This window comes from Saimiri boliviensis, chromosome 2 (genome assembly GCF_048565385.1).
Source record: "Saimiri boliviensis isolate mSaiBol1 chromosome 2, mSaiBol1.pri, whole genome shotgun sequence".
Classification (NCBI taxonomy): domain Eukaryota; kingdom Metazoa; phylum Chordata; class Mammalia; order Primates; family Cebidae; genus Saimiri; species Saimiri boliviensis.
Window position 1 is genome coordinate 15,236,620 of NC_133450.1, and position 27,468 is coordinate 15,264,087.

The window sequence follows — 27,468 nt, forward strand, 5'->3', positions numbered from 1 at the left end:
TTTGCTTTTAGCATTCTAGTAATTGTTCTTTTTCTAGAATTTCTTTTTGCATGACCTCATAGATTTCATCCTATGCATGCAGAGGTTAATCTTCTCAAATCTTACTGTAGATAGATTTACTGGAGCCCTTTTCCTTCTCTGCAAATTCTAGCCATCTTGGCCTCTCTGAACTCCAAGCTCTGTTTTTCCGAATTAGTAAGTGTACTGGGCTCTATTTGGATTCCACCATTCTGTGCCATAGTCTGGAAATTGCCTCCTAGATGGAAGCTGAGGTGATTATAGGACTTACCTTGTTTGTTTTCCCCATTCAGGGTTCACAGTGTTTTGCTTCCTTTTGCAAATGTCTGAAAACATTTTCTGTACAGTTTTCTAGCTGTTTATGGCAGTGGGCTGGGTGGGGCGGGGGTAAATTGAGACCTTGGTACTCCTTCATGGCTAGAAGTACATCTTTTATGTTTTTAAACATCTCTCATACTTTCCATCTCACTATCCACTTCTTTTTTCAACTTTGTGTTTTCTTTTTTTTTTTTTTGAGACGGAGTTTCGCTCTTGTTACGCAGGCTGGAGTGCAATGGCGCGAACTCGGCTCACCGCAACCTCCGCCTCCTGGGTTCAGGCAATTCTCCTGCCTTAGCCTCCTGAGTAGCTGGGATTACAGGCACGCACCACCACGCCCAGCTAGTTTTTTGTATTTTTAGTAGAGACGGGGTTTCACCATGTTGACCAGGATGGTCTTGATCTCTCGACCTCGTGATCCACCCGCCTCGGCCTCCCAAAGTGCTGGGATTACAGGCTTGAGCCACCGCGCCCGGCCTCAACTTTGTGTTTTCATCTCCAACTATTCTGGTATTTAACTCTTCCATTGAATTTTTAACTTATTTTTTGTTTCCAGAAGTTCCTTTTGCTTCTTCAAGTCTCCTTGGATGCTTTTTATAGGTTTATATCCTTTGCTCATATACAGATATTTTGAATCCTTAATTTTTTTCCCTTTACTCACCTTAAGCTTATGTTATTTATCTAATAATTTCATATCTGATGTTTTTTTCAAGGCTGACTTTGCTGTTTGTTGTAACTTGCCCATTCTCACTCATAGTTTCTTATTTTGTTGTGTTGTGAGTGTGAATGGGGTGGTTTGTTTATTTTTTAGCTTATTATTTTTTGAGACAGAGTCTCACTCTGTCCCCCAGGCTGGAGTGCAGTGGAGCTATCTCAGCTCACTAAAACCTCTACCTCCTGGGTTCAAGTGATTGCCCTGCCTTAGCCTCCCGAGTAGATGAAAGTATAGGCATGCATCACCACACTGGCTAATTTTTGTAATTTCAGTAGAGACAGAGTTTCACAGTGCTGTCCAGGCTGATCTCGAACTCCTGGCCTCAAGCAATCCACCTGCCTTGGCCTTCCAAAGTGCTGGGATTATAGGTGCAAACCACCACAGCAGCGTTTTTTTTTTTTGTTTTTTTTTTTTTTTAGCTTATTTTTATTGAATTGTTACCTGTAGGAATTCTTTGAGGGATGGATTAAAGTTGCAGTACTTCATTTATATTTGCCTGGGCCACATTGTTGAAGTTGCTTGAAGACACAACCAACTCTGAAGACTACTTTGAATTAAATTTCCTAGTTAAAGGATTCATGTTTAATGTAAATTTAGGCCAGCAACCATGTAAAGGCTGCTTGTGGTTACAAATGTTGAGGGAGGTGTTTCTCTCTCTTCGTGAGTTGCCTCCCCTTCTTTAGGAAGGGGTTATTTATTGTTTCTGAGAGGTTTACTGCTTTAATCAGAGGTGGTCTGCAATTCAAATCCCCACCTTAGGTAGGCCCTAGACTTTATCTCCTATTCTTCCTCAGCCTACAGCACAAAAATCATGGGTGCTGGTGTTCATCTAATGCCTTTAGAGTCTAGTAAATGTAGGTGTTTTCTTACCTTCCAGGTTTCCCACTTGAAATCAAAAAACATTTGGTTTTGTTCTTAGATTTTTAAAATTCTTCGACAGTTCAGCAGTGCATTTAAGAAGATGATTTTACATTTTATCTAGTATTTTTGGTTTTTGGCAGGAGGCATATTTAGGATATTTTGTCAGTCTTACTGTTAGAAATGGAAGTCTCTCTTCTGTTTCATAACGTGAAGATCTATACATATGTGCAGATACTACCAAGATGAAATACATTCAGCATTTATGAGGTCTATAAAATATAGGTGTGTATGTCTTATGTTTATAAAAACCCATGAGTATAATTTATTTGCTATGAATAATTTGATTTCTTTTTGATTTGTTTGCCTTTTTATTCCTTCCTGGATTTCTTGGACATAATTCAGCGCTTGGTTTCAGTTGGACTTGATTCAAAGAATGCAGTTTGTGTTTGGGACTGGAAAAGGGGAAAAATGTTGTCTATGGCTCCTGGTCATACAGATAGAGTAAGTATTCTCTTTTGGGATTTCTAGTGAGTACTGGAAGGGAAAGACCAGAGGAGAGTTCAGGGGATTTTTTTCTTCTGTATTTTGTTATTGCCAGATAGGTCGTATGTAATTAAAATTTTACAATTGGTAAATAATTGTACAAATATAAAAACTCTTAAAGTCTTAGAGTGCATATGTGTTGTAGTACTAAGAAACATGAGTCGATATGTATAGCATTGGCATAAGACTTTTAACCTGGTGTTTGCTTCAGTAAAAACTTATGTATTTTCTTTCCATTTTTAAAAACACTTTTATTGAAATGTAATTGATATACAAAGGGCTGCACTTATTTAATGTGTGAAATTTGATGAGTTTGGACATATGCAGGCACTCGTTATTCAAATCTCCATTTAATAATTGAGTGGTTTGAGCCTAGGGTCTATTTAGTTTGGTTTACCACTAATTTGTTACATATGTATTATAGTTAAGGTGAAAAATGATGTTGCTTGTGTGGATTTAATATTATGTATTACTATTCAGTTTTTTAGAGACCTTACATTTTTAACTGACAACTGGTTGGAATATGTATTCCTCATTCCAAGTTGTATGTAAACAGTGTATCATAGCCAGCTTTTAATTAAATATTAAACTATTGTTATGGCTGTTTTTGATAACTATTGTTACCAAAAAAGTTCTCATAAACTCCTAAAAGTGTCTAATTTTGTTTATGTATGTATAGTAAAATCCTAACCTGAACCAGCACAGAGGCATAGTTAATGATTCTATTTTGTGGGAATTTATGACTATAAAAATTGTGTAGAAAATTTTGTGTATATTTGCATTTTGGAGAATACATTTGGCTTTTAGTAGATGCTCAGAGAAGCCTATTACACACACATATATACACACAAACACACACACACATACACACAATTTAAACCATTATTAAAATGTTGGATATATTTTATTAAACAGCTGGTATGTTCTTACCTGCTTACATCAAAGCATTTTGTACATTACTATTTGGAATTTAATAAATAGATCCATTATTATAAAATATGACACCATCAATGGAGTTTTTAAAAGTATTTTTGTGGTTGAATATTTTAAAGTTGCGTTGATATGTTTTTCATATAATCTGTATTATGGTGAGTTGTTAAATATTAACTGTAATATGTATTCATTCCTCATTATCACTAAAGAGTATCACTTTGTAAATTTTTAGAGTAAAATGCAAACCTTTTAGTGGTAGGTTGATAAGTTGTCAAACATGAAGACTATAAGAAAGCAAAATAAATGAATTATTTTTTAGTGTTAATTTTTCTTTCATTATTTAATTACAAGTTTCCAATTCATATATTATTTCATTGAGTTTTCGCTTGTTTGCTTTTGTAACAAAATATGTTGCATGTGTTTAGAATGTATGTTATTTTAGAAAATAGTGAAGCTTGGAGACCCCCCAAAATTTAAGTATAAGTTAACTTTGACCTTTAAACAGTTAAAAAAAAACTGTAAAATTAGTGTTTGGATTCTTTATGTAAATAGTTCTGTATGATAGTTATAAAAGTGTTTCTTATTTCTAGGCTGTGTAAGTGTCATGTTCTATTCTGAATCTCTTTTCTGTAGAAATTATGCAAGCACCTCCCGTCATGCCCTAATTCTGTTCAACTATTCTTGTTATTTATGGACCACATTTTTTAAAAAAATTAAAAATAAACAGAGGTGTTAAATTTTACTCCGGTAGTGTTTCATAAAGTTCATAAAAACTCAGGGTTTTTATTTCTTATCATTTTCAAATTTACTTTATTTCTTATAAGATTTTTAAGTGTGGGATTCTGGTTATTTATTGAGGAATATTTTTTATCATATGAGTTTGGACCATTTAGTCTTCTGGTCAGGATTTTTAAATGACTCTGGAAATAAGTATTTTAATTATGAATCTGATTTGTTTACAGATATTTGATATTTCTTGGGATTTGTACCAGCCAAATAAACTTGTCAGCTGTGGTGTAAAACATATCAAGGTACTAGAAGGGTCTTGTTTGATAATAGTCATGTTTAGTTCTCTGCTGCTAAGAATATATTGCACCGTTAATAATTTAGCCTACTTTCAGAATTTTGATAGTACTTATTTTTTTAATGGCAATGTTTTTAATGTTCTGATGTTCAGTCAAACATGTATTTGCTTTGAGTTATTGTAAGGGATATAGGTATGAATAGGAAATTAATAAACCACATTCCATAAAGAAAATTATAGTCTAGTGAGGTAGGATTTATTGTGTCCATCCTGCCTTTTCTTGTTTCACTTACAAAGTAAAATGTGAGAATAGGAAACAAAGTAATTGTAGAGTATTTCATTTACATAAATAGTATGGTGTGGGAGAAGCAACATGAATAGAGCTGGCTTTGTCATTTATTAGCTGTTTAACCTAGTATGAGTTATTTAACCTCTTTGAGCTTTTTTCACATTTTAAAACTGTGACTGCTGTCACCATCCTCAAAGAGTTGATGATTAAATAAGGCAGTATATATATAAGTGCTTGTTATAGTGCCTAACACATGATCAGCTTTCTGAAAATAGTGTTTTTTCCTTTTTCTGTATTTGCTCCCTGATTTGACCTCAGCCTTAAATTTTTTTTATTTGACTAATAATAATACATATTCGTGGGTACGTAGCCATTTTTTGCTACATAAAAATATGTGGTGATCAGATTAGGGTAATTAGCTATCATCTCAAACATTTGCTATTTCTTTGTTTTAGGAGCATTCAATATCCTCCTTCTAGCTATCTGAAACTGTATATTTTTATTAACTATAGTCATTCTATTGTGATATAAACAGTAGAACTTATTCCTCCTATCTAGTTAGAATTTTGTATGCTTTAACAAATCTCTCCCTGTCTCTCCCTCAGTCTTGATAGCCCCTATTTATTTGCTTATGAAAGCTCTGGATTTTGTTTTATAATTACAGCTCAGGTTTTGAAGCCTGTAAAGTCAGTTTGATATTTATTATTTTGTTTAGAGTTACTTTTAAATCATTGGAACAAATTGGAAATAATTTGTTTACTTCCACCATCTGATGTAACAGTTCCTGATAACAGTTAATTCCTAGTGAGTCAATGTTCTGTGTTCACATTCTTTATTTCAACATGTTTAACGCCATCTACATTTTCCCCTGTGCATCTTTCACTGCTGTTGCAATTCTGGATTTGTTATTCTGATATTGATTTGATGGATGGACAGTAGTACATATTTATTTTTTGACAAATATTTAATAGCAAAAAGGCTTTATTGCTGGGTTTTAAGGCACATGATATAAGCACCATGAAGGTAGAGATTTTTGTCTTGTTCATCTTTGATGGACAGTATGTTTGATACAGTGCTTAATAAAGTGCTTAATAAGTGATTGACAAATTATCAATAAAGAGATTTTACTGCTATTTTATATTGTAAATAAAGCTAAAGATTCCATTTTCAGGGTTTTATAAAAAACTCATCTCAATTAAACTAAGCTATATTTTTATAATGAGTTACATTTATTTTTCTTTGCTAGAAGAAATGAATAGTAACATAGTTCTCTTTGCAGACAATATGTGTGAGGAAATTAAGTCCCAGTAATGATCTAGAACTGCATTGTACAAACATATGTAGCTATTTAAACATAAATTAAACAAAATTTAAAATTTATTTCCTCATTCACACTAGCAGTACATTTCATTTGCTTATGTATCTAGTGGTTACTGTATTGGAAAGCATGCACGTGTGAAAGTGTGTGTGTGTGTGTGATCATCACTGAAAGTTATTTTGGACAATGTTTGTTTGGATTCTAGAACAATAGTTCTTAACCCTTGCTGAGCATCAGACTCATTTGAATACCTGGCTACCTGGCGGGCTTCATGCTTCAGAGATTCTGTCTCAGTTCATTTCAGTTGGGAGTCCAGGCATCCTATTTTATAATTTCCCTAGGTGATTCTAATGTGACGCTAACACTGGGAATCACTGATCTAGAAGGAAATAATGGATTCAAATTAGGACATGCTGAAAGAAAGAGAACCAGCCACTTATATACAAAGAAATTATGGAGATTTTAGGTTTAAAAATTACAAAGTTTCATTAATTAAAGTACTCATTAGATCTTTGAACAGATAATGATCATAATTTTTAGTTCTTTGATGCTTCAGATTTTAAAATAAGAATATATAATTTATGTTATTTTAAATGTTAATTACTTATTACAAAGTTTTTATTATTTGGGCCTAATTTCTTTATATAGAACTATTTAATGTATATCTGCTCTGTCCCATTTTTTTGGCTTAGTTTTTAGAGATGGGATTCTACCATATGGCCCAGGCTAGAGTGCAGTAGCTATTCACAGACATGATTTATAGCTCACTGTAGCCTCCAACTCCTGGCCTCAAACTATCCTCCCACCTCAGCCTCCCAGGTTGGTGAGACTAGAGGAATTTGTTACTGTGCCCACTTTCCCCCAACCCCCTTTTCTTTAAATTTATCTCCATGAACAGTAAAAATTTACCTATTTCCCACCTAATAGAACAAAAACCTTGGTAATGAAGATCCATGTTTAACTTCCTTATTTTTTCACAAGAATGACCAAATCATTCCACATGGACATCTATCTTATTTTTTAAGCTTTACAGCAAAGCAGTTGCTTTGAAAATATCAAATATTATAGCTATAGTGAGCTGTTAACATACTCCTTGTTTCCTATCTTTAATGTTTCTGTCAGAGAGGGAACATTAGATTTCCTTTTTCCTCCTAGTGTATGAAAACTTATCTTCATTTTCATTGCTAACCCATTCCCAACTTTTTACCTAAGCTTTTTTTTTTTTTTTTCCTTTGAGACAGAGTTTCACTCTGCACCTGGGCTGGAGTGCGGTGATGCAATCTCAGCTCACTGCAACCCCCATCTCCTGAGTTCAAGTGATTCTCATGCCTCAGCCTTCTGAGTAGCTGGGATTACAGGCATGCACCACCATACCCAGCTAATTTTTGTATTTTTAGTAGAGATGGGGCGGGGCGGGGGTCTCACCATGTTGGCCAGGCTGGTCTTAATTTCTGACCTCAGGTGATCCACCCATCTTGGTGAGCCACCATGCCTGGCTTAACCTGAGTTTTATGTAGATTTTTTTTTTTTTCTCCCAGAAACCTAAGGAAAGCAAAGCATATTTAAAAAATAACCTGGTTCACCAGGAGGCGGAGGTTGCAGTGAGCCAAGATCGTGCCATTGCACTCCAGCCTGGGTAACGAGCAAAACTCCGACTCAAAAAAAAAAAAAAAATAATAATAATAATCTGGTTCAACCCCCTTATTCTTACAGATAAGGATTGAAACCAGTGACTGTAGCTGTGCTATAACATAGCTTTTGAAAACAGGATGAGGATCTGAACGTTGAGTGTGATTTTATCATAAGGCAATTTCTTAGTTAATTTCTAGCACACTGCTCTAATATAGCATCAAAGTATTGGGAATGTTTTACTTTATTTTGTAAGAATTTTTTGGTAATTTGATTATACTATATACCTTTTAGTTCTGGAGTTTATGTGGAAATGCTCTGACCCCAAAACGAGGTGTCTTTGGTAAGACGGGTGACCTTCAGACAATACTGTGCCTAGCCTGTGCAAGGGATGAATTAACATATTCTGGTGCACTCAATGGGGATATATATGTTTGGAAAGGAATCAATCTTATACGAACAATACAAGGAGCCCATGCTGTAAGTATATTTAAATATTTTAAACACTTTAATATGTATTACTTAATTTTGTCTTAGAATGATAGACTGCATAACATAGTATATTGTTTCTAGTCAGTTTGATTACTTGAAAAATGTTGTTGTAACTCAGTTTATTTGTTTTCAAGATTTCAATGAAGAAATCGATTAGACTCCTGGATATTTATTACATTAGCATAATTAGTATCTTGTTAAAGCCGTTGCTTTAGTATGGTGTCTTTCTCAAGAGTAGTGTTGCAAAAAAGCTTGTTGACTTGAATCTAAAAGTATTCTAGATTAACCACACCAGAATAAAGCTAGTGCTCTTGAGGCTGATTTATCAGAGGCAATTCAGTTTTCATATAAATAACTTACTAAGCAAGAAAAAGAATTCTGCTGTTAAAATTTTTTAACATTTTTTTGGTTTGAGCTTTTTAGCGGTTGGGTCCCCTTTATGAAGTAAAGTTAGTTAGATAGCACAAAGCCTCCACATTGTCAACAGCAAGATCTTCATGTAGAAAAGTCCTCAGTGCATTAAAATTTCTATTAATTGAGTTTTCCTACCCTTTACTTTTTTACTTTTTAAATTTTTGGTGGTTGTTGAATTGTTTTTCTTTCCATTATTTATTTGGGTATTAGGTTTATTAATCTTTTGACAGTCATACATGTTGCAAACATTTCTCTAATCTGTCTTTGCTTGTTATATCTTTTCTCATATGAACAATTTAAAAACTCGTGGGTGACCTGCCATGCATAGAAAAGTCTCTCACAGCCCAAAGTTACCTAAATGATGCTCTTTTTCTAATATTTTTGTTTTATTTTTTACATTTAGAATTTTAAGTTTCATCTATAATTCATTTTTACACATGGTATAAGGTTTAAATTTATTTTCTCTTATGTTATATCCTTATCATTAAATATCACCTTTGTTATATATAATCATGCCTTGATATTTTGGGGTGGTGGGCTCCAGGACCACAGATACCAAAATCTGCACATACTCAAGTCTTGCCCTGGGAAACCCTTCCAATCCATGGGTTTTGCATCCCACAAAGATGGTATTTTGATCTGGGTTTTTTTGTTTTTTTTTTTTTTTGATACGGAGTTTCGCTCTTGTTACCCAGGCTGGAGTGCAATGGCGTGATCTCGGCTCACCGCAACCTCCGCCTCCTGGGTTCAGGCAATTCTCCTGCCTCAGCCTCTTGAGTAGCTGGGATTACAGGCATGCACCACCATGCCCAGCTGATTTTTTGTATTTTTTAGTAGAGACGGGGTTTCACCATGTTGACCAGGATGGTCTCGATCTCTCGACCTCGTGATCCACCCGCCTCGGCCTCCCAAAGTGCTGGAATTACAAGCTTGAGCCACCGCACCCGGCCTTGATCTGGGTTTTTTTGCTGATGTGGAACTGTGGATACAGAGCTGACTGCATTTATTGAAAAAAATCCACATGAGTCAGTGATGTTCAAATTCACAAGGGGCAACTGTATTAAGTTCCTATGGCTTTTCTTTTGTGTTTTCTGGTGTAATTATTTATTCTTATGTCCTACCAAAATATTGTTAAATTGGTTTAAAAGAGTTTCTACCTTCATATAGGAGATGTTCTTTAAAAACATTTGTTGTTAAATTATTTTATTTCCTCTTCTAGGCTGGAATTTTTAGTATGAATGCTTGTGAAGAAGGCTTTGCTACTGGTGGCAGAGATGGTTGTATTCGTCTTTGGGATTTAACTTTTAAACCAATTACTGTGATTGATCTCAGGGAAACAGACCAGGGATACAAAGGTATTAACAAAACAAATGTCTTATTACTAGTCAAATCTAAATATCCCAAAGATTATCTCTTTCAGTAAGTATAAATAAGACTTATATTTGCCTCTTCACCCTGTATGCATTTGATTGAAATTCTTCTTTAATGAGAAATTTTGCCTGTAAAGAGTTTAGATTCATTGTTAGGAGAAAGATTCTTTCTTAAGTCTAATGTCTATTATAATGAGACCTATGGAGATATGTGAGAGGTACTCACGTATCTTTGGATTTTGAAAGTATTTTACTATTAGAATGCTAAATAACTATTTAACAAATAAACCGTTCTAAATAAACAGTTTGAGGGTAAATGTTGAGGATTGGGGGAACTTTAGTTCGGGATGATTTAAATGTGGATAGATGTGTTTTTCCTTCATCCAAATTTGTCAGCAGTTGGGGGATTTTTTTTCTCTTGGGGATTAAAAATAATTGATGTAATAAAACAGAATCTTTTACTATAAAAGGTACCCACACATCTGTGTTTAAACCATATTCCAGTCACCTACTAGTTGTGTGACCTTGGGCTAGTAATTTGGCCTCACCTATAAATGAAGATAGTAAGAATAAATATCTTATTTAGGATATAGGATCAAATGAATTGATACTTCTGAAATGTTTATAAGGATAGTACTTAATAAGCATGTAAATGCTGTTATTCTATTTTCATTAGTTTTGCTAAACATTGTGCTTTAAAACTTAAAAAATAATTTGAGACTTTTTCTTAGCCGATCCTCACAAGAACATTGTTAGGTACACCGTATCTTTATATTGGCCATGTAACACACATGAGAAACTTAACAGCTTTCCTACGATTACAAAAGACATTGTGGAGTATGCAGAAAAAGTAAAGTTCTTTCTTTTTAATGATTTTATCAGTATATTGAAGAAATGAAATATAGACAAGTAAAAAGTCAGATTATTAAAGGAGAAAAAGAATACAATTCTATAAAGGTAATTTACTTACCGAGTTCCTATTGAACAATGCAGACTGAGTGTTATAAGACTGCCTGAGCAAGTAGACATGGCTAGAGTTGTCTAAAAGGAAGAGTACATGTCTTGAAGAATGGGTAGGAACTAGGTACATAAAATGACAGAAATACCATTTCATGTGAAAAACAACATGCACAATTAAAGGAAATGTGAGTATGGAGGAAGGACTTACATATTTTCTTCTATCTCACATCTAAGATATAAAAGCTACAAAAATTACCTTCAATTTAGGAAGATTGACTTTATTGATGCAGGATATTTTGGGTGCTGCTTTGCTAGCTAGAGACCTCTGCGGCTGGCAATGCTCCTGTCCAGGGCTGCACTGGGCTCCAGGCTTGCCAGGAGGTTCCCTGACCTCTTGGCCTGACAGACTGTGCTTGGCTTGCTCTGTTGCTGGATCCCATACTCACTGCAGGATCCATGTTCAGCCCACGGCTGGGCTGAGTGTGCTGTGACTTGCTTCTGCCTTGGGTGTTGGTGTCTGGACAAGGGGAATATCGTGGCACCCCAAAAACTTGGGGACTCCAGTGACCCTGAAGCGCCAAAGGGGGTGTTACAGCATGTTAATAGCTCTTTCAGTCCTGCCATCCACATCCCAATGAATGGGGGTATGTGGTGCCCAGCGGCTCCCTCTCCTGTTGCCTGGCAAGTAGGAGGGGAATGCTACAGGGTTGCAACTCTGCCTGCACTTACCATTTGGTGAGTTCTGAGTTCTTGTCCCACATCCAAGCAGAAAAAGGTTATGATGACAGCTGGCAGGTGAGCAAGGTGAGGAGTTTTATTGAGTGACAAAACAGCTCTCAGTGGAGAGGGTACCTGGGATGGGCTAAAGTCAGGTAGTCTCCCCTGCGCAAAGGTGGACAGTCTCCAAATGTGGCTTAGTCAAGGACTTTCATGGGTTCAGAATGGGGGAGTGCGTGCTGACTTGTTTGTGAGTATGCAAAAAAAGTCTTTAAAAAAGGCACCACTCAGATATGGGCACAACACTGTAAAAAAAAAAAAACAATTAGGGAAGGGCAAATATATGTAAAGTAGGTGAAAGGTGGGGATCAATCAGAGGGAAGTGTGCCAGATGGGAAGAGAGGTTCTCGATCGGTCTGTTGATTTATCCAAGACTTATAGTTTGGCTCTCAGGCTTTAAACTTTCTTAGATTTGAAGGTTGGATTTCACGAGGACCTGCCCCTATCTGCTTAGGGATTTGTCTGCCTACTGTTGCTATCATTAAAACATTATATATTAAATACAGTTTACTTTTTACTAGGTTTGTCTGTAAGGAGTGTTTGTTGGCGAGGTGACCACATTCTAGTTGGAACACAGGACAGTGAAATTTTTGAAATTGTGGTACAAGAAAGAAATAAACCTTTTCTAATTATGCAAGGGCATTGTGAAGGTGAACTTTGGGCACTTGCTGTCCATCCTACTAAACCTTTGGCTGTGACTGGAAGTGATGATCGTTCAGTCAGGTAAGCAAATTCTAATAATTCCATAGGCTGGAATTTATCCTTAGATCAATATAAAGAAAACTTAAAATACTCTGATTAAAACTTTATTGGCTCATGGTATAACAAATGAACATAAGTAATAAGTACTGAACATTAATAGAATTAATTATTAGTAAGATTTTGGTTTTTCCTCTTATATGATAAGGAGTTTGTTCCATATCAGAATATACAGAGCTGTCTCCTTTTTAACAGCCATATAATATTTCACTGCATGGATATACTATAATTTATTCAACTAATCCATTACTGATGGAAGATTAGTTTCTTCCAGTTTTGTGTATTTTATAAATACAGGACTTGCAGTGAATATCATTATACATTTGTCATTTTGTACATGTGTGAATATCCCTGATAAAAGTTTAGCAGTAGTCAAAGGATATATGCATTTTAAATTTTGTTAGATAAGGCCTTACGCAGAGGCATCAACAATTTATATACCTATCATCAATATATTGACAGTATATGGATGTGAGATGTTTTCCCACATCCTTAACAGAACTAATTATAATCCCAAAAGGTAAAAAATGATATCTTGTTACATTTTGAAAATATGTATTTCTCATATTGAGGGTTGCTGAGTATGTTTTTATATGTTTAGAGGACATTACTTTTCTGTGACCTATCCAAGCTCTTTGCCTATTTTCTATTAGTTCATAGGTCTTTTTCTCTACTTGATCTAAAATAAGATCTAATGGTATCTGTCTATATATTAAAGAAATTAGAAACCTTGTCTATGACAGTGGTTCTCAAAGTGTGGCTTCTGAATGAGCAACATCAGGATTACCTAAGAATTTGTAAGAAATGCAAATTCTCAGGCCTTTTATAGCACCTAATACCAGAAATTCAGCAATTTGTGATTTTAGAAGCCTTCCAAGTGACTACGATATACAGTAAAGTTTGAGAATCACTGATCAATTTTAGGAGTTGAGGTTTGTTTTCCTCAGTTTGCCATTTGTTTTTTTTTCCCTTGATTTCATCTGTAAATATTTCAGTTTTTATCTTTAAAAGATATCTCAAACATTGCCACAATACTGTTATTACACAGTGTTCTGTATCTAGCTAGTACAGAAATTCCCAATTGTCTCATAAAAAATTTTTGTGATTTGTTAAAATCAGGATCCAAATAAGGTTCATATATTGTGATTGGTGATATGTCTTTTCTATGTCTTTTATTCTACAGCTTTCTTCCTTCCCTTTTTGTTTTGCTTACAGTTTATTCATTGAGGAAATAAAGTCTTCACCCTGTAGGATTTCTCATATTCTGGATTTGGCTAATTGCATACGTATAGTCTGTGTTCCCTGTATACTGTAAATTGGTAGTTAGATTTAGAGGTTTGATGAGATACAGTTGTGAATTTTCACCAAGGATATTTCCTAGGTAGTGATGTACTCCTGCTTGATGATATGTAATGTGTAACCTCCTTTTCTGTTAGCAACCATTGATGATGATTGTCTAGATCAGTATGTCCCAATCTTTTTTCATTGTCACTTTCTTAATGAGACTTTCTAGACTTTTTTTATTTCCTCTCTCTGAAATTTTAAGACCACAGACAACTGTGTGTCTCTTTCTGTATTGTGGCCCCTTAAGAGAACACAAACCATTATAATATTTAACATATTTTACCCTTAAGAAATCATTTTTACTGCCTTTTAGGAAATAGCCCCTGTTGGGACTGCATGGCCTAAACTATCGATTTAATAAGAGTTTCAAATGGTGACATTCTAATATTTATATTTAGCACTCATTATTTGTTAGCTGTATTATTTCTATAAAGAGAATTTCTTCTCAATTATTTACTTATCCTGGGTATAATCAAGGCAGAAAACTGCTTATTCTTTCCCTATATTTACTAATTTTAAAAAGTTAGGTGGGTCTCTAGAATCCTTTCTGTAAACTTCCCTTATTTCTTGCCGTTTTTTTCTGTAGGGTTGTTGATCTTTTTCTCCTTTACTTTTAGTAGTTCTTTATGTATTCTGGATATTAATCCTTTGCTAATAATGTAAATTGCAAGTAATTTCAGTAGTTTGTAACTTGCTTTTTTTTTTTTTTTACTCCGTGTAGGTTGTTTTAGATATGCAAAATTCTTGTTTTATTTTATTTAGCTGAATTTATCAGTATTTTCTTTCATGACTTCAAAGAGAAATAGTTCCCAAAATTACTTTTTTAAATTTTTCAATATATTCTTTCAGTTCATTAATGGTTATATTTTTGTGCTTAACTCCTTATCTATGTACGGTGTAAGGAGTAAGATAGAGACTCAACCTAATTATTTCCAGATAATTATTGATATTTTTATGCTATATCACTTTGCACCGCTCCTCACGCATTACAAATTTCAGTGACATAATTACAACTTGACAGAATTTTGAGCACTGTGTGCATTACCATATGGTGACATTATTATTTGTTAGCAGTGCATTCTCATCATCTTGAAATAAGAGGAAAAAGATAAAATTGGACATAGAATGTTATATTTGTAAGGCACAACGGAGCATGGACTTTATTGTTATTCAGTTCGATGGCAAAGCATTCATTGTGTTTATTATGCAGTGACACTATAGCTGTGCTAAAAGGATACCAAAACAACAACAAAATGTAGCCAGGTTAGACAACACATTCCTGTAGTTCCAGCTACTAAGGAGGCTGAGGCAAGAGGATCACTTGAGCCCACAGGGTCAAGGTTACAGTGAGATATGATCATGCCAGTGCATTCTAGCCTGAGTGACAGAATGAGATGTTGTCTCTAAAAAAATAAAAACAAAAGATTCTATCAACTTCTGTCATTTAAGCATGAACAATTCCCATTTTCATAGGTAAGAATTTCTTGATAGTTATCTAGATTTATCTTAATTAAGCAGATAGTTATCAAGATTTATTTAATTAACATGAGGCTATTTAACCAAAATATTTTTATTATTTTTAAAGTATGCATTAGCTAACTATTCTTTTTTATTTTTAAAATTAAATTTTACAGGATATGGAGCCTGGTAGATCATGCATTAATAGCAAGGTGTAATATGGAAGAACCAATTCGTTGTGCAGCTGTAAATGCAGATGGAATCCATCTTGCCCTTGGAATGAAGGATGGCTCATTCACTGTACTTAGAGTAAGGTATGGTATCAGGGTAGAAATAGAAACACAGTAATTTTCTGTTCAGTGATACAGAATATATACTACTTGTTTTTACCCATTTATCCTTTTCCCTTCCCCTTAATAGATATAATTCAGATATTAATTTCATCAAATATAAAAATATATTTATAAAAATATCTTTGTCAGAAAAACAAACCCAGAAACCTTGGTCTGGAGGGTTAAGAATGCTTAACAGATTAATGGCTAAAATTTTGAGATTAAAAATTTGGGTCCCAGCTACCTTTTCTTATCAGTGTAGATTTTCAGTAATGATTCCCTTACCGTTTAACAAGCTGAGGCTGTTAAAATGGGTAAATGGTTTTTTGTTTTTGTCGTTATTATTAATTACAGCTTTATGCTTGTAAAAAATGCCTCCATCTCTTCTTTTGTTTGAGTAATTAGAAAAATTTAAAAGAATTTGGTAAAGCAGTTAGCATTTTGTGCTGAATTATAGATAGGTGAATTCAATTGAATTCTATGCAACCAGTAAGAAATTTGCTGACACCTACACTTGTTCACAGGATAAGTACTTATGAAGTCTTTCTTCTCTACCTCAGTGAATGGCAAGATCTTTCACTCAGTTGCTCAATTCAGAAACTGTTAACACAGTTCTCTCTTTTGCCTCCCCTATGTAGTTAATTAAGAGTTCTGGAGAGTCTACTTCCGAAATAGCTCTCAAATTAATCTCCTTCCTTTCATTCTCACCATTGTACTCTTGTGTATGCTTCTGTCATCTGCTAACTGGATTGGTGGCATAGCCTCTTAGCTGATCTTCTTACCACCTATTTTGCTTCCTTCAAGACCTTTCTTTACTCCACAGTGATAGTGATTCCTTTTAAAATACATAAGTGTGTATTCCTCTTATTTCCAAAGTATGATAAAGGCTTTGTACTGTCCTTAGGATGAAATTCATAATCCCTTATGTGATATGTAGTGCCCATCTCTCCAGCCTGTTTCTCAGTATCTCAGTATCTTTCTTTCATCGTAGGAAACTCCTTTTACTTCTTCAGATACATTGTGTTCTCTTGTACTTCTGATCTTCTACACATGTGACTTCCCTGAGACCAGTTTTTATAATGAGATATGCTGAGACTTTTAACATATTTTTATTGTGGTAAAATATATATAATATATAAACTTAGCATTTCTACCATTTTTGAATGTACTATTTAGTGGCATTAAGTGCATTCACATTGTTGTACAATCAACACCACCCTCTAGCTTCAGAATTTTTTCAGCTTACAAAATGGAAAAGAAACTCTGTATCCAGTAAAAAAATAATTCCCATTCTTCTGTCTCTTAAGCCCCTAACAACCATCATTCTACTTTCTGGGTCTCTTATGAAAGAGAGAATTTGACTACTCTAGGCATCTTATATTTTTAAAAAATATGCATATAACATTTGAATATAAATTAAAGCTTTTCCCCCAGAGGTCTGCAAATATGTCATATTACTTTATTTTGTCATGCTAAAACAGCTTCTTATTTTTTTAAAATTGTACTTTGGACTCTGGGGTACATGTCCACGTCCTGCATCCTGCAGGATTGTTGCATAAGTACATACATGCCACATGCCACATCCCTGCCCCCACCAACCCCATCACCTACATCTGGCATTTCGCCCAGTGTTATCCCTCCCCATCTGCCCCACCCCCCGTCCCTCCCCTCCCCTCCCTTCTGCCTCCCCACCTAGCCCAGTGAGTGTTGTTCCCTTCCCTGTGCTCAAGTGTTCTCATTGTTTATCACCTGCCTATGAGTGAAAACATGTGGTGTTTGATTTTCTGTTTTTGTGTCAGTTTGCTGAGAATGATGGTTTCTAGATTCATCCATGCCTCTATAAAGGTCATGAACTCATCATTTTTTATGGTTGCATAGTATTCCATGGTGTATGTGTGCCACATTTTCCCTATCCAGTCTATCATCGATGGGCATTTGAGTTGATTCCAGGACTTTGCTATCGTAAACAGTGCCGCAACAAACATAGGTGTTCATGTGTTTTTATAACAAAAAGATTTCTAATCCTTTGGGTATATACCCAGTAATGGGATTGCTGGGTCGAATGGAATTTCTATTTCTAGATCCTTGAAGAATCACCACACTGTCTTCCATAATGATTGAACTCATTTACACTCCCACCAACAGTGTAAAAGTGTTCCTGTTTTTTCATATCCTCTCTAGCATCTGTTGTCTCCAGATTTTTTAATGATTGCCGTTCTAACTGACATGAGATGGTATCTCAATGTGGTTTTGATTTGCATTTCTCTAATGGCCAGTGATGACAAGCATTTTTTCATGTGTTTGTTGGCCTCATATATGTCTTCTTTTGAAAACTGTCTGTTCATATCATTTGCCCACTTTTCAATGAGTTTGTTTTTTTCTTGCCTATCTGCTTTAGTCCTTTATAGATTCTGGATATTAGCCCTCTGTCAGATGGGTAGATTGCAAAAATTTTTCCCCATTCTGTTGGTTGCCGATTCGCTCTAATGATTGTAAAACAGCTTCTTAAACAGAAATGAAAGACTATGAAACCTCCCTGTTGGGCTATCCATACTATTAAAATTTGGGCACTGATTTGATCATTGATTCTAGAATTTCTGTGACTATCATCATATAAATTTAAACATCTGTTCTTTTTCGCTTGGTTGTTTAATTTCTTTGGAGGTTGCTCTTCAGTTTTGCAAATTATAAATCATAAATAGAAACACCTGGTCATTACTTATGAATTATAATATTATCAGCTTCATTTTTTCTTGTCTGTAAGAACTGAAAGTATTGGAAGTACTGGAATTGGAGTGCTCACTTACAGAAGTTTTACAAGAATTTAAGATGCATGTAAAACATCTAAGAATTCCTATCATATAGCTCATATGCATTCAAAAATAGTGATTTTTTTTAGTTATGTATTTACTTGCCCTTTCAGTTATTGAATGCAGTAGATTGGATGAAAAAGTTTTTATTCCTAATAAGGCTGTATTTTAGCACCTGAATCCAACATCACTAATAGTACCGAAAGGGTTATTCTGATTATTAACTGCCTTTGTAGGTGAAGCACAAAATTCCAACTCACAAAATGGTATTCTTAATCCATGTAAATTTACCCAGTCACTGTTCTTCTTGATTTGCTTTGTATTCTCCATATGGTAAAGCAGGATTCATTACTAAACATAACATATTAAAATACCCACACAAGAGGGGGTATTATGTTATAATTTGAAGAAAATAGAATAACTTAGAATCTCACATGATGATTCTATTAGTGTATAAGGTGGTGTGTTCGGGTAAAGCCACGATATCTTCTTAAAACATATTTTCTTCATAATAAAAACTGTTAACAATTTTAAAATTATTTTGTAACCAGTTTGCCTTTTTAAAAAGTTTATTTTTGGGCCAGGCACGGTGGCTCACGCCTGTAATCCCAGCACTTTGGGAGGCCGAGGCGGGTGGATCACGAGGTCAAGAGATCGAGACCATCCTGGTCAACATGGTGAAACCCCGTCTCTACTAAAAAAAATACAAAAAATTAGCTCAGCGTGGTGGCATGTGCCTGTAATCCCAGCTACTCAGGAGGCTGAGGCAGGAGAATTCCCTGAACCCAGGAGGCGGAGGTTGTGGTGAACCCAGATTGCGCCATTGTACTCTAGCCTGGGTAACGAGCGAAACTCCGTCTCAAAAAAAAAAAAAAAGTTTATTTTTGTGCCCCCCACCCAGTTTCGTTAAGGCATACTTGACAAATAAAAACTGTATATATTTATGATGTACAACATGAGACTTTGGTTATACATATACTTTGTGAAATGATTATATCAAGCTAGTTAACATATCCATCACCTCACATACTTACCACTTTTGGGGGTGAGAACATTTAGATGTGTCTTAGCGATTTTCAACTATATCATACATTATTAACTCTAATCACCATACCGTGCAGTATGTCTTCAGAACTTAATTCACTCATTCTGAAACTTTGTACTGTTTGTCCAACATTTCCCCATTTCCCACCTGCGCTCCTAATCCTCGTTAACCACGAATCTGCTCTCTGCTATGTTTGACTTTTTTAGATTCCACATATAAGTAAGATCATGGAGTATCTGTCTTTCTCTGCCTGGTTTATTTCACTTAGCACAATGTACACCAGGATCATCCATGTTGTAGCAAATGACAGTATTTTTTTACTTTTATAAAATTTTTGTTGAGACTGGACCTTACTATGTTAGCCAGGCTTGTCTCAAACTCCTGGCCTCAAGCAGTCCTCCTGCTGCAGCTTCCCAGAGTGCTGGGATTACAGGCATGAGCCACTGTGCCCTGCTAATTTTCTTCCTTTTTAAGAATGAATGGTATATCTATTTCTTCATTCATACATTGATGGACTCTTAGGTGACTTGAGGGAAGGGGTGACATGAGTATGTAAAACAGTCCTTCCCTCCTTCTTCCAATATGTCTTTTCTTATAGCTGTGTTACACAGAGATTCTATCTTCACTCACCTGGTTTTCTTAGCTCTTATGAAGGTATTTTTTTATTTTAATATTTTTTTAAGTTGCAAGGTACATATGCAGGATGTGTAGGTTTGTTACATAGGTGAATGTGTGCCATGGTGGTTTGCCGCACCTGTCAACCCATCACCTAGTTATTAACCCATTTATGCCGGAGACTGCAAATTTTTTAAATAAAAAATCAGACCTTGGCAATGGCCTTGAGCAGTAGAATGTAAATAACTCCCACAAGCTTAGTGTTCCAGTATTGGAACACTAGGCATACATAGGTTGAGCTCAGTATGCATTAGCTGTTTTCCCTAGTGCTCTCCCTCCCCCTACCCCACCTCCTGAAAGGCCTCAGTGTGTGTGGTTTCCCTCCCTATGCCCATATGTTCTCATTGTTAGCTCCTACTTCTAAATGAGAACGTGGGATGTTTGTTGTTGGGTTTTTTTTTTTTTCCTGCATTAGTTTGCTGAGGATAATGGCTTCCTGCTCCATCCATGTTCCTGCAAAGGACATGATCTCATTTCTTTTTATGGCTGCATAGTATTCCATGTACCTCATTTTCTTTAGTCTATCATTGATGGGCATTTGAGTTGATTCCATGTCTTTGTTATTGAGAATAATGCTGCAATGAACATTATACATGCATGTATCTTTGTAATAGAATGATTTATATTTCTTAGCATATATACCCAGTAATGGGATTGCTAGGACAAATGATGTTTCTGGGTCTAGATCTTTGAGGAATTGCCACACCATCTTCCACAGTGGTTGAACTAATTCACATTCCCACCAACAGTGTAAAAGTGTTCCTATTTCTCCTCAACCTCACCAGCATCTGTTGTTTCCTGGCTTTTTAATAATTGTCATTCTGACTGACATGAGATGGCATCTCAATGTGGTTTTGATTTGCATTTCTCTAATGATCAGTGATGTTGAGCTTTTTTTCATATGTTTGTTGGCCGTGTAAATGCCATCTTTTGAGAAGTGTCTGCTCATGTCCTTTGCCCACTTTTTAATTGGGTTGTTTTTTTCTTGTAAATTTGTTTAAGTTCCTTGTTGATTCTGGATATTAGACCTCTGTCAGATGGGTAGATTGCAAAGCAAAAATTTTTTCCCACTCTGTAGGTTGCCTCTTCACCTTCATGATAGTTTCTTTTATTGCACAGAAGCTCTTTAGTTTAATTAGATCCCATTTGTCAATTTTCACTTTCGTTGCAGTTGCTTTTAGTGATTTCATCATGAAATCTTTGCCCATGCCTATGTCCTGAATCGTATTGCCTAGATTTTCTTCTCGGGCATTTATAATTTTGGGTGTTAAGTGTTTAATCCATCTTGAGTTAATTTTTGTATAACATGTAAGGAACCTGTAAGCTTTGTATAAGGCTAGCCATTATCCTCTTATCCTAGCTTAAGGGGTTCAGTTTCAGTTTTCTGCATATGGCTAGCCAGTTTTCCCACCACCATTTATTGAATAGGATATCTTTCCCCATTGCTTCTTTTTGTCAGGTTTGTTGAAAATCAGGTGGTTGTAGATGTGTGGTCTTATTTCTGAGTTCTCTATTCTGTTCCATTGGTCTTTGTATCTGTTTTGTACCAGTACCATGCTGTTTTGGTTACTGTAGCCTTGTAGTATAGTTTGAGGTCCAGTAGCATGATCCCTCTAGCCTTGTTCTTTTTGTTTAGGCTATACAGGCTCTTTTTTTGGTTCTATATGAATTCTTAAATAGTTTTTTTTTTTTCCAATTCTTTGAAGAATGTCAGTGGTAGTTTAATGAGAATAGTACTGAATCTATAAATTACTTTGGGCAGCATGGCCATTTTTACAATACTGATTCTTCCTATCCAGGAGCATGGAATATTTTCGTTTCTTTGTGTCCTCGTATTTCCTTGAGCAGTGATTTGTAGCTCTCCTTAAAGAGATCCTTCATTTCCCTTATTAGCTGTATTCCTAGGTATTTTATTCTCTTTGTAGCAATTGTGAATGGGAGTTCATTCATGATTCGGCTCTCTCCTTGCCTGTTGTTGGTGTACAGAAATGCTTGTGACTTTTACACATTGATTTTGTATTCTGAGATTTTGCTGAAGTTGCTTATCAGCTTAAGAACCTTTTGGTCTGAGACAATGGAGTTTTCTAGATATAGGATCATGTCATCTGCAAACAAAGACAATCTGAATTCCTCTCTGCCTATTTGAATATGCTTGATTTCTTTATCTTGCCTGATTGTCGTGGCCAGAGCTTCAATACTGTGTTGAATAGGAGTGATGAGGAGAGGACATGCTTGTCTTGTGCCAGTTTTCAAGGGGAATGTTTCCAGCTTTTGCACATTCAGTATGATACTGGCTGTGGGTTTGTCATAAACAGCTTATTATTTTGAGGTATGTTCCTTCAATACCTAGTTTACTGAGAGTTTTTAATGTGAAGGGATGTTGAATTTTATCAAAGGCCTTTTCTGCATCTATTGAGATGATCATGTGGTCTTTGTCTTTAGATCTATTTATGTGATTAATTAACATTTACTAATTTGCATTTGTTGATCCAGCCTTGCATCTCTGGGATGAAGCCCACTTGATTATGGTGGATAAGCTTTTTGATGTGCTACCAGATTCAGTGTGCCAGTATTTTATTGAGGATTTTTGTATTGCTATTCATCAGGGATATCAGTCTGAATTTTTTGTTGCCTCTCTGTTAGGTTTTGGTATCAAGATGATGTTGGCCTCATAAAATGAGTTAGGGAGGAGTCCCTTCTTTTCAATTGTTAGAATACTTTCAGAAGAAAGCATATCTGCTCCCCTTTGTATTTCTAGTAGAATTCAGTTGTAAATTCATCTGGTCCTGAGCTTTCTTTGGTTGGTAGGCTATTGATTACTGTCTAAATTTTAGAAATTATTGGTCTATTCAGGGATTCAACTTCTTCTGGTTCAGTCTTTGGAGGGTGTATGTGTTCAGGAATTTATACACTTCTTTTAGATTTATATGCATAGAGGTCCTAATGAATGGCACCATTGTCCATATTCCTGGGCAAGCCAAAAACTTAGGCATTGTCCATGATACCTCTTTCTCCTGAACAACTGTCTGTAATCCATCACTACCATATCCTGTTGATTTTGCTTTCCTAATGAATTTTCTAGGAAGATGTTAATTGAGGTTTGTGAATAAGATTAGAATTATATTTTTAACCTGTAGTATGTATTATATCCTATCATAGTATGGAATATAACATTGTATTTTAAAGAAGCTCACTTTTTTTTGAAGTCTGAGAAACCATCATCTGCAGTAACCTTGTAATTGGTCTTGATCCTATTACTATGCTCCTTTAATTTGTTTTTTTACCTTGGAACCAAATCAGTGATGTGACTGGTAAGTCTTATCCTAGCTTCACCTCACAAATTAAGGCCGAAAATCTTAACAAGACATGTGAGGCACCCACTTCATGATTTTCCCCCAACCTCTCTCAACAGACTGAGTTCATACCAAAGCCCCCTTGCTTATGTCCATTTAACTACAGTATCCGTTACAAGCTGAACTTGAATACTTTCTCTTGCCATCAGCTCTTTCACATACTGTTGTCTCAGCTGAAATATGTGTCCTTTACCTCCAGTTCCTGTCTTCTGCTGATCTAAATCTCATTCGTTCCTCAGAGTAAAATGTAGACATCATAGCTGTCTACTCCACTTCCTTTGATATGTCTCTCCAGAATCCCTCAGCTAGAAATTATTCTTCTGTTGTATGCTATGATCAGCTCTCTACCTTTACTTTGTGATATATTAAGAACTGTTCATGTATGAGTATTCCCAGGCTTTTGCCTCCCTCTGCTTCTTAAAAGAAACCATGATGATCATATATTAGTCTCCTAGAAGACTTACTTCAGAATGTTTTAAATAAATTAACAGATTTTTATCTAATAGTTGCCATCTTTCCTTTAAATTTGTCAGAGAAACTCTTCACGTGAGAGAGTAGTCATATAATTCATAATATTGACATAGCGATATTATTCATATTGTAAAAAAATCAGTCAACTAGAATCTGTGTTCTCTCTCTCTCTCTCTCGCTCTCTCTCTCTCTCTCTCTGTGTGTGTGTGTGTGTGTGTGTGTGTGTGTGTGTGTGTTGATGGGCAGCGGGCATGTTAACAGAAAATGCTCCCAATTAATAAGAGAAGAATGGTGGCTGGGCGCGGTGGCTCACGCCTGTAATCCCAGCACTTTGGGAGGCCGAGGTGGGTGGATCACAAGGTCAACAGGTCGAGACCATCCTGGTCAACATGGTGAAACTTGGTCTCTACTAAAAATACAAAAAAAAAAAAAAAAATTAGCTGGGCACGGTGTCACGTGCCTGTAATCCCGGCTACTCAGGAGGCTGAGGCGGGAGAATTGCTTGAACCTGGGAGGTGGAGGTTGTGGTGAGCCGAGATCATGCCACTGCACTTCAGCCTGGCGCCTAGTGATGGAGTGAGACTCTGTCTCAAAAAAAAAGAGAAGAATGGCTTATGTCCATGTTATCTTGGACAAGATAACATGGACATAAGCCATTCTTCTCTTATTAATTGGGAGCAGTTAAGTCTCTAGAACAAAAATGCTGTAAAAAAAGTACTAGAATACTTCAGAATAATTTTCCAGAAGCATTTTAATAAAGGTTATGAAGAAGATTATAAAATTTTAAATAAAGGAGCCATGAAAAGTAAAAGCTGCCAAATAGTGCCTTAGACTATTCTTAAAAATCTCGTTCCATCTAGGGAAGAGGGATGGATGGATGGATGGATATGGAGCAAAGGGCAATAAGGTATGTGGATTTAACGTTAACTGCAGTGGGAAATGCAGTGGGAAATGCAGAGGCAGAGGCAAAAGTGATGTTGACTAGGGAAACTTAAAAGTACAGAAGCTTCAAATAATACAATCATTTATCTTAAGGCTCCTTTTTCTATTTTTATTTCTAACACTACATTGGTTAGGGTAATCACTAAGTACTATAACAGGTCCACAGCTATATAATGACTCAAATACAACTGAAGGTTAATTCTCTCACATGTAACAGAAATCAATGAAGGCAAAATTTATGTGAAGAAAAGTCTCTGACACTGACTAGAAATAAGAATTTTAACTTCTTCCTACTTTTTCTCCTTCCCTCTGCTTCTCTTCCTCCCACCCACAAATTTCACAACTTCAGAAACTCAGCAGTGTTTTACTACGCATTTATCCATTTTTTGGCTGTTACTAATATCTGTATTTTTTTGGATACTCAATAAAAAGTCATTGGAAAAAAGTTCCACTTCACTGGTCAACATGGTCCCTAAGGGAGGAATCTGTGTTTTATTTTAAAAGGTCAAAAAAATTAGCCAGGCATGGTGGCACGTACCTGTAATCCTAACTACTCAGGAGGCCGAGGCATGAGGTGAGAATTGCTTGAACCTGGGAGGGAGGCTGAGATTGCACTGAGTCAAGACTGTGCCACTGCACTCCAGCCTGGGCAACACAGCAAGACTATGCCTCAAAAAAAAAAAAAAAAAAAAAAAAAAAGGTCAAAGAGGTTGAAATAAAAATAACTAGTGGTAGCTATATAAAGATATATATTTAAATGTATTGCTGAAGTAGTATAGATGAATTCATTCTTATTTTCTGAATGTAATTTTGCACATTTAGCTCCTTACAAAAAATTGTTTGAAAAATAAAATGTTTAAATTAAACATTTTTCATAAACTCCATATTTATAAAGAACTTCTTTTAGCATAAAAATCTGTTACTTTCTTTATTCTTTATTAATTCCAGAAATTTAGTGTGGATCTCTAAAGTATTTAAAGTAATTTAGAAACTGAAATTCAGCATTTTCATGTACTTCTGGCATATATTGTTTCCATGTATTCTGTTCAGCAACATATTGTTCCTGAACTACTACTTGTGTTATTTATGTTTATTTTATAGTTTATAAGCATTTGATACAGCCTCACAGTCAATTTAGACATGTTTGAAACTGAATTAATTCTGTTGTGACTTCTGTTCATATAGTCTCATTTTTTCTTTTTAACAGAGATATGACGGAAGTTGTACATATTAAAGATAGGAAGGAGGCAATTCACGAGTTAAAATATTCACCAGATGGAACTTACCTTGCTGTTGGATGCAACGACAGCTCAGTTGATATTTATGGAGTTACTCAGCGTTATAAAAAAGTTGGCGAGTGTTTGGGATCCCTTAGTTTCATCACTCATCTGGACTGGTCCTCAGACAGTAGATATTTACAGACAAATGATGGAAATGGGAAAAGACTTTTTTACAGAATGCCAGGTAACAATTTCTAGCAAATTATAGATTTGTAGTACCTATACAATATTTTAGAGTTTTATTAGAAGCAGAGTTTAAATTATATTTGATCATAGGAAATCAAAGAAGATCTGAGCTAATATTTGAAGCATTGTAGACTTTTCTGTAAGCCTACTTTATTTTATTGAAATTCTTTTTTTTCCCCTCAACTTTATTGAGGTATACTTGACATTAAAAATTGTATATACTGAAGATATACAGTGTAATGTTTTGATATATACACTGTGAAATGATTTCCACAATCAAGCTAAATGATGTTTGTCACTTCACATAGTTACCATTTTGTGTGTGTGTGTGTGCGCGCGTGCATGCGCAGGCGTGCTGAGAACATTTAAGTTCCACTCTCTTAGCAAATTTCAGGTGTACCATACAGTAACAGTATTATTAACCATAGTCAACATGCTATACATTCGATCTTCTGAATTTATTCATCCTATGTAACCGAAGCTTATATCTCTTTATATCCACCCCCACCCAGCCCTCACTGTCCTCTGCCTCTCCCAGTCCCCGGAAACTACTACTATAAATCCTTTGGTTCTGAATTAAAACTCTTGCCTGGAGGATCTAAAACAGATTCACTTTTTATTGAATTCCATACCATGAGCATAGTATATGTTAAAGTACCACTGTATCTTAGAGAGTCAAAATGCCACTTTTGTGGATAGAACTAATTAAGTGACTCTTAATTACTGGAAATGTGTGACCAATAAATTATTTGTTTTTTGTGATTATCTCATACTTTGCAGGCTGGGCATGGTGGCTCATGCCTATAATCCCAACACTTTGGGAGGCCATAGCGGACTGACAGCTTGAGCCTAGGAGTTTGAGACCAGTCTGGGCAACATGAAAAAAAAAACATCTTTGCCAAAAAATACAAAAACTGGCTGTGTGTGGTGGTGTGCACCTGTAGTCCCAGCTATTCAAGAGGTCGGGATAGGAGGGTCACTTTAGCCTGGGAGGATGAGGCTTAAGTGAGCCATTATGTTGCCGCTTGCATTCTAGCCTTACGCGACAGAGCAAGGGCCTGTCTCAAAAAAAAAATAAACTTTGCAAATATTAATAATATAACAAACTAACTTTGAAAAACAGTTTCAAAGATTTTAAAAGAGGAATAGGCT

At 35.5% G+C, this 27,468-nt stretch overlaps 1 protein-coding gene across 19 annotated transcripts in view; it reads left to right on the forward strand.

Moving 5' to 3' along the window:
* EML5 (EMAP like 5) overlaps window positions 1-27,468 on the forward strand; it is a 189,317-nt gene that overhangs the window by 49,518 nt on the left and 112,331 nt on the right. For all 19 annotated transcript variants that reach the window (XR_012516114.1, XM_039468793.2, XM_039468792.2 and 16 more), the window contains exons 3-9: window positions 2,315-2,413; window positions 4,351-4,419; window positions 7,943-8,128; window positions 9,774-9,909; window positions 12,183-12,384; window positions 15,399-15,536; window positions 26,058-26,314. Coding sequence is in view for 18 of the 19 variants with exons in the window: in XM_039468793.2 (XP_039324727.1) it covers window positions 2,315-2,413; window positions 4,351-4,419; window positions 7,943-8,128; window positions 9,774-9,909; window positions 12,183-12,384; window positions 15,399-15,536; window positions 26,058-26,314 (1,087 nt within the window). In the remaining variant the exon portion in view is untranslated. The remainder of the gene's footprint in view (window positions 1-2,314; window positions 2,414-4,350; window positions 4,420-7,942; window positions 8,129-9,773; window positions 9,910-12,182; window positions 12,385-15,398; window positions 15,537-26,057; window positions 26,315-27,468) is intronic.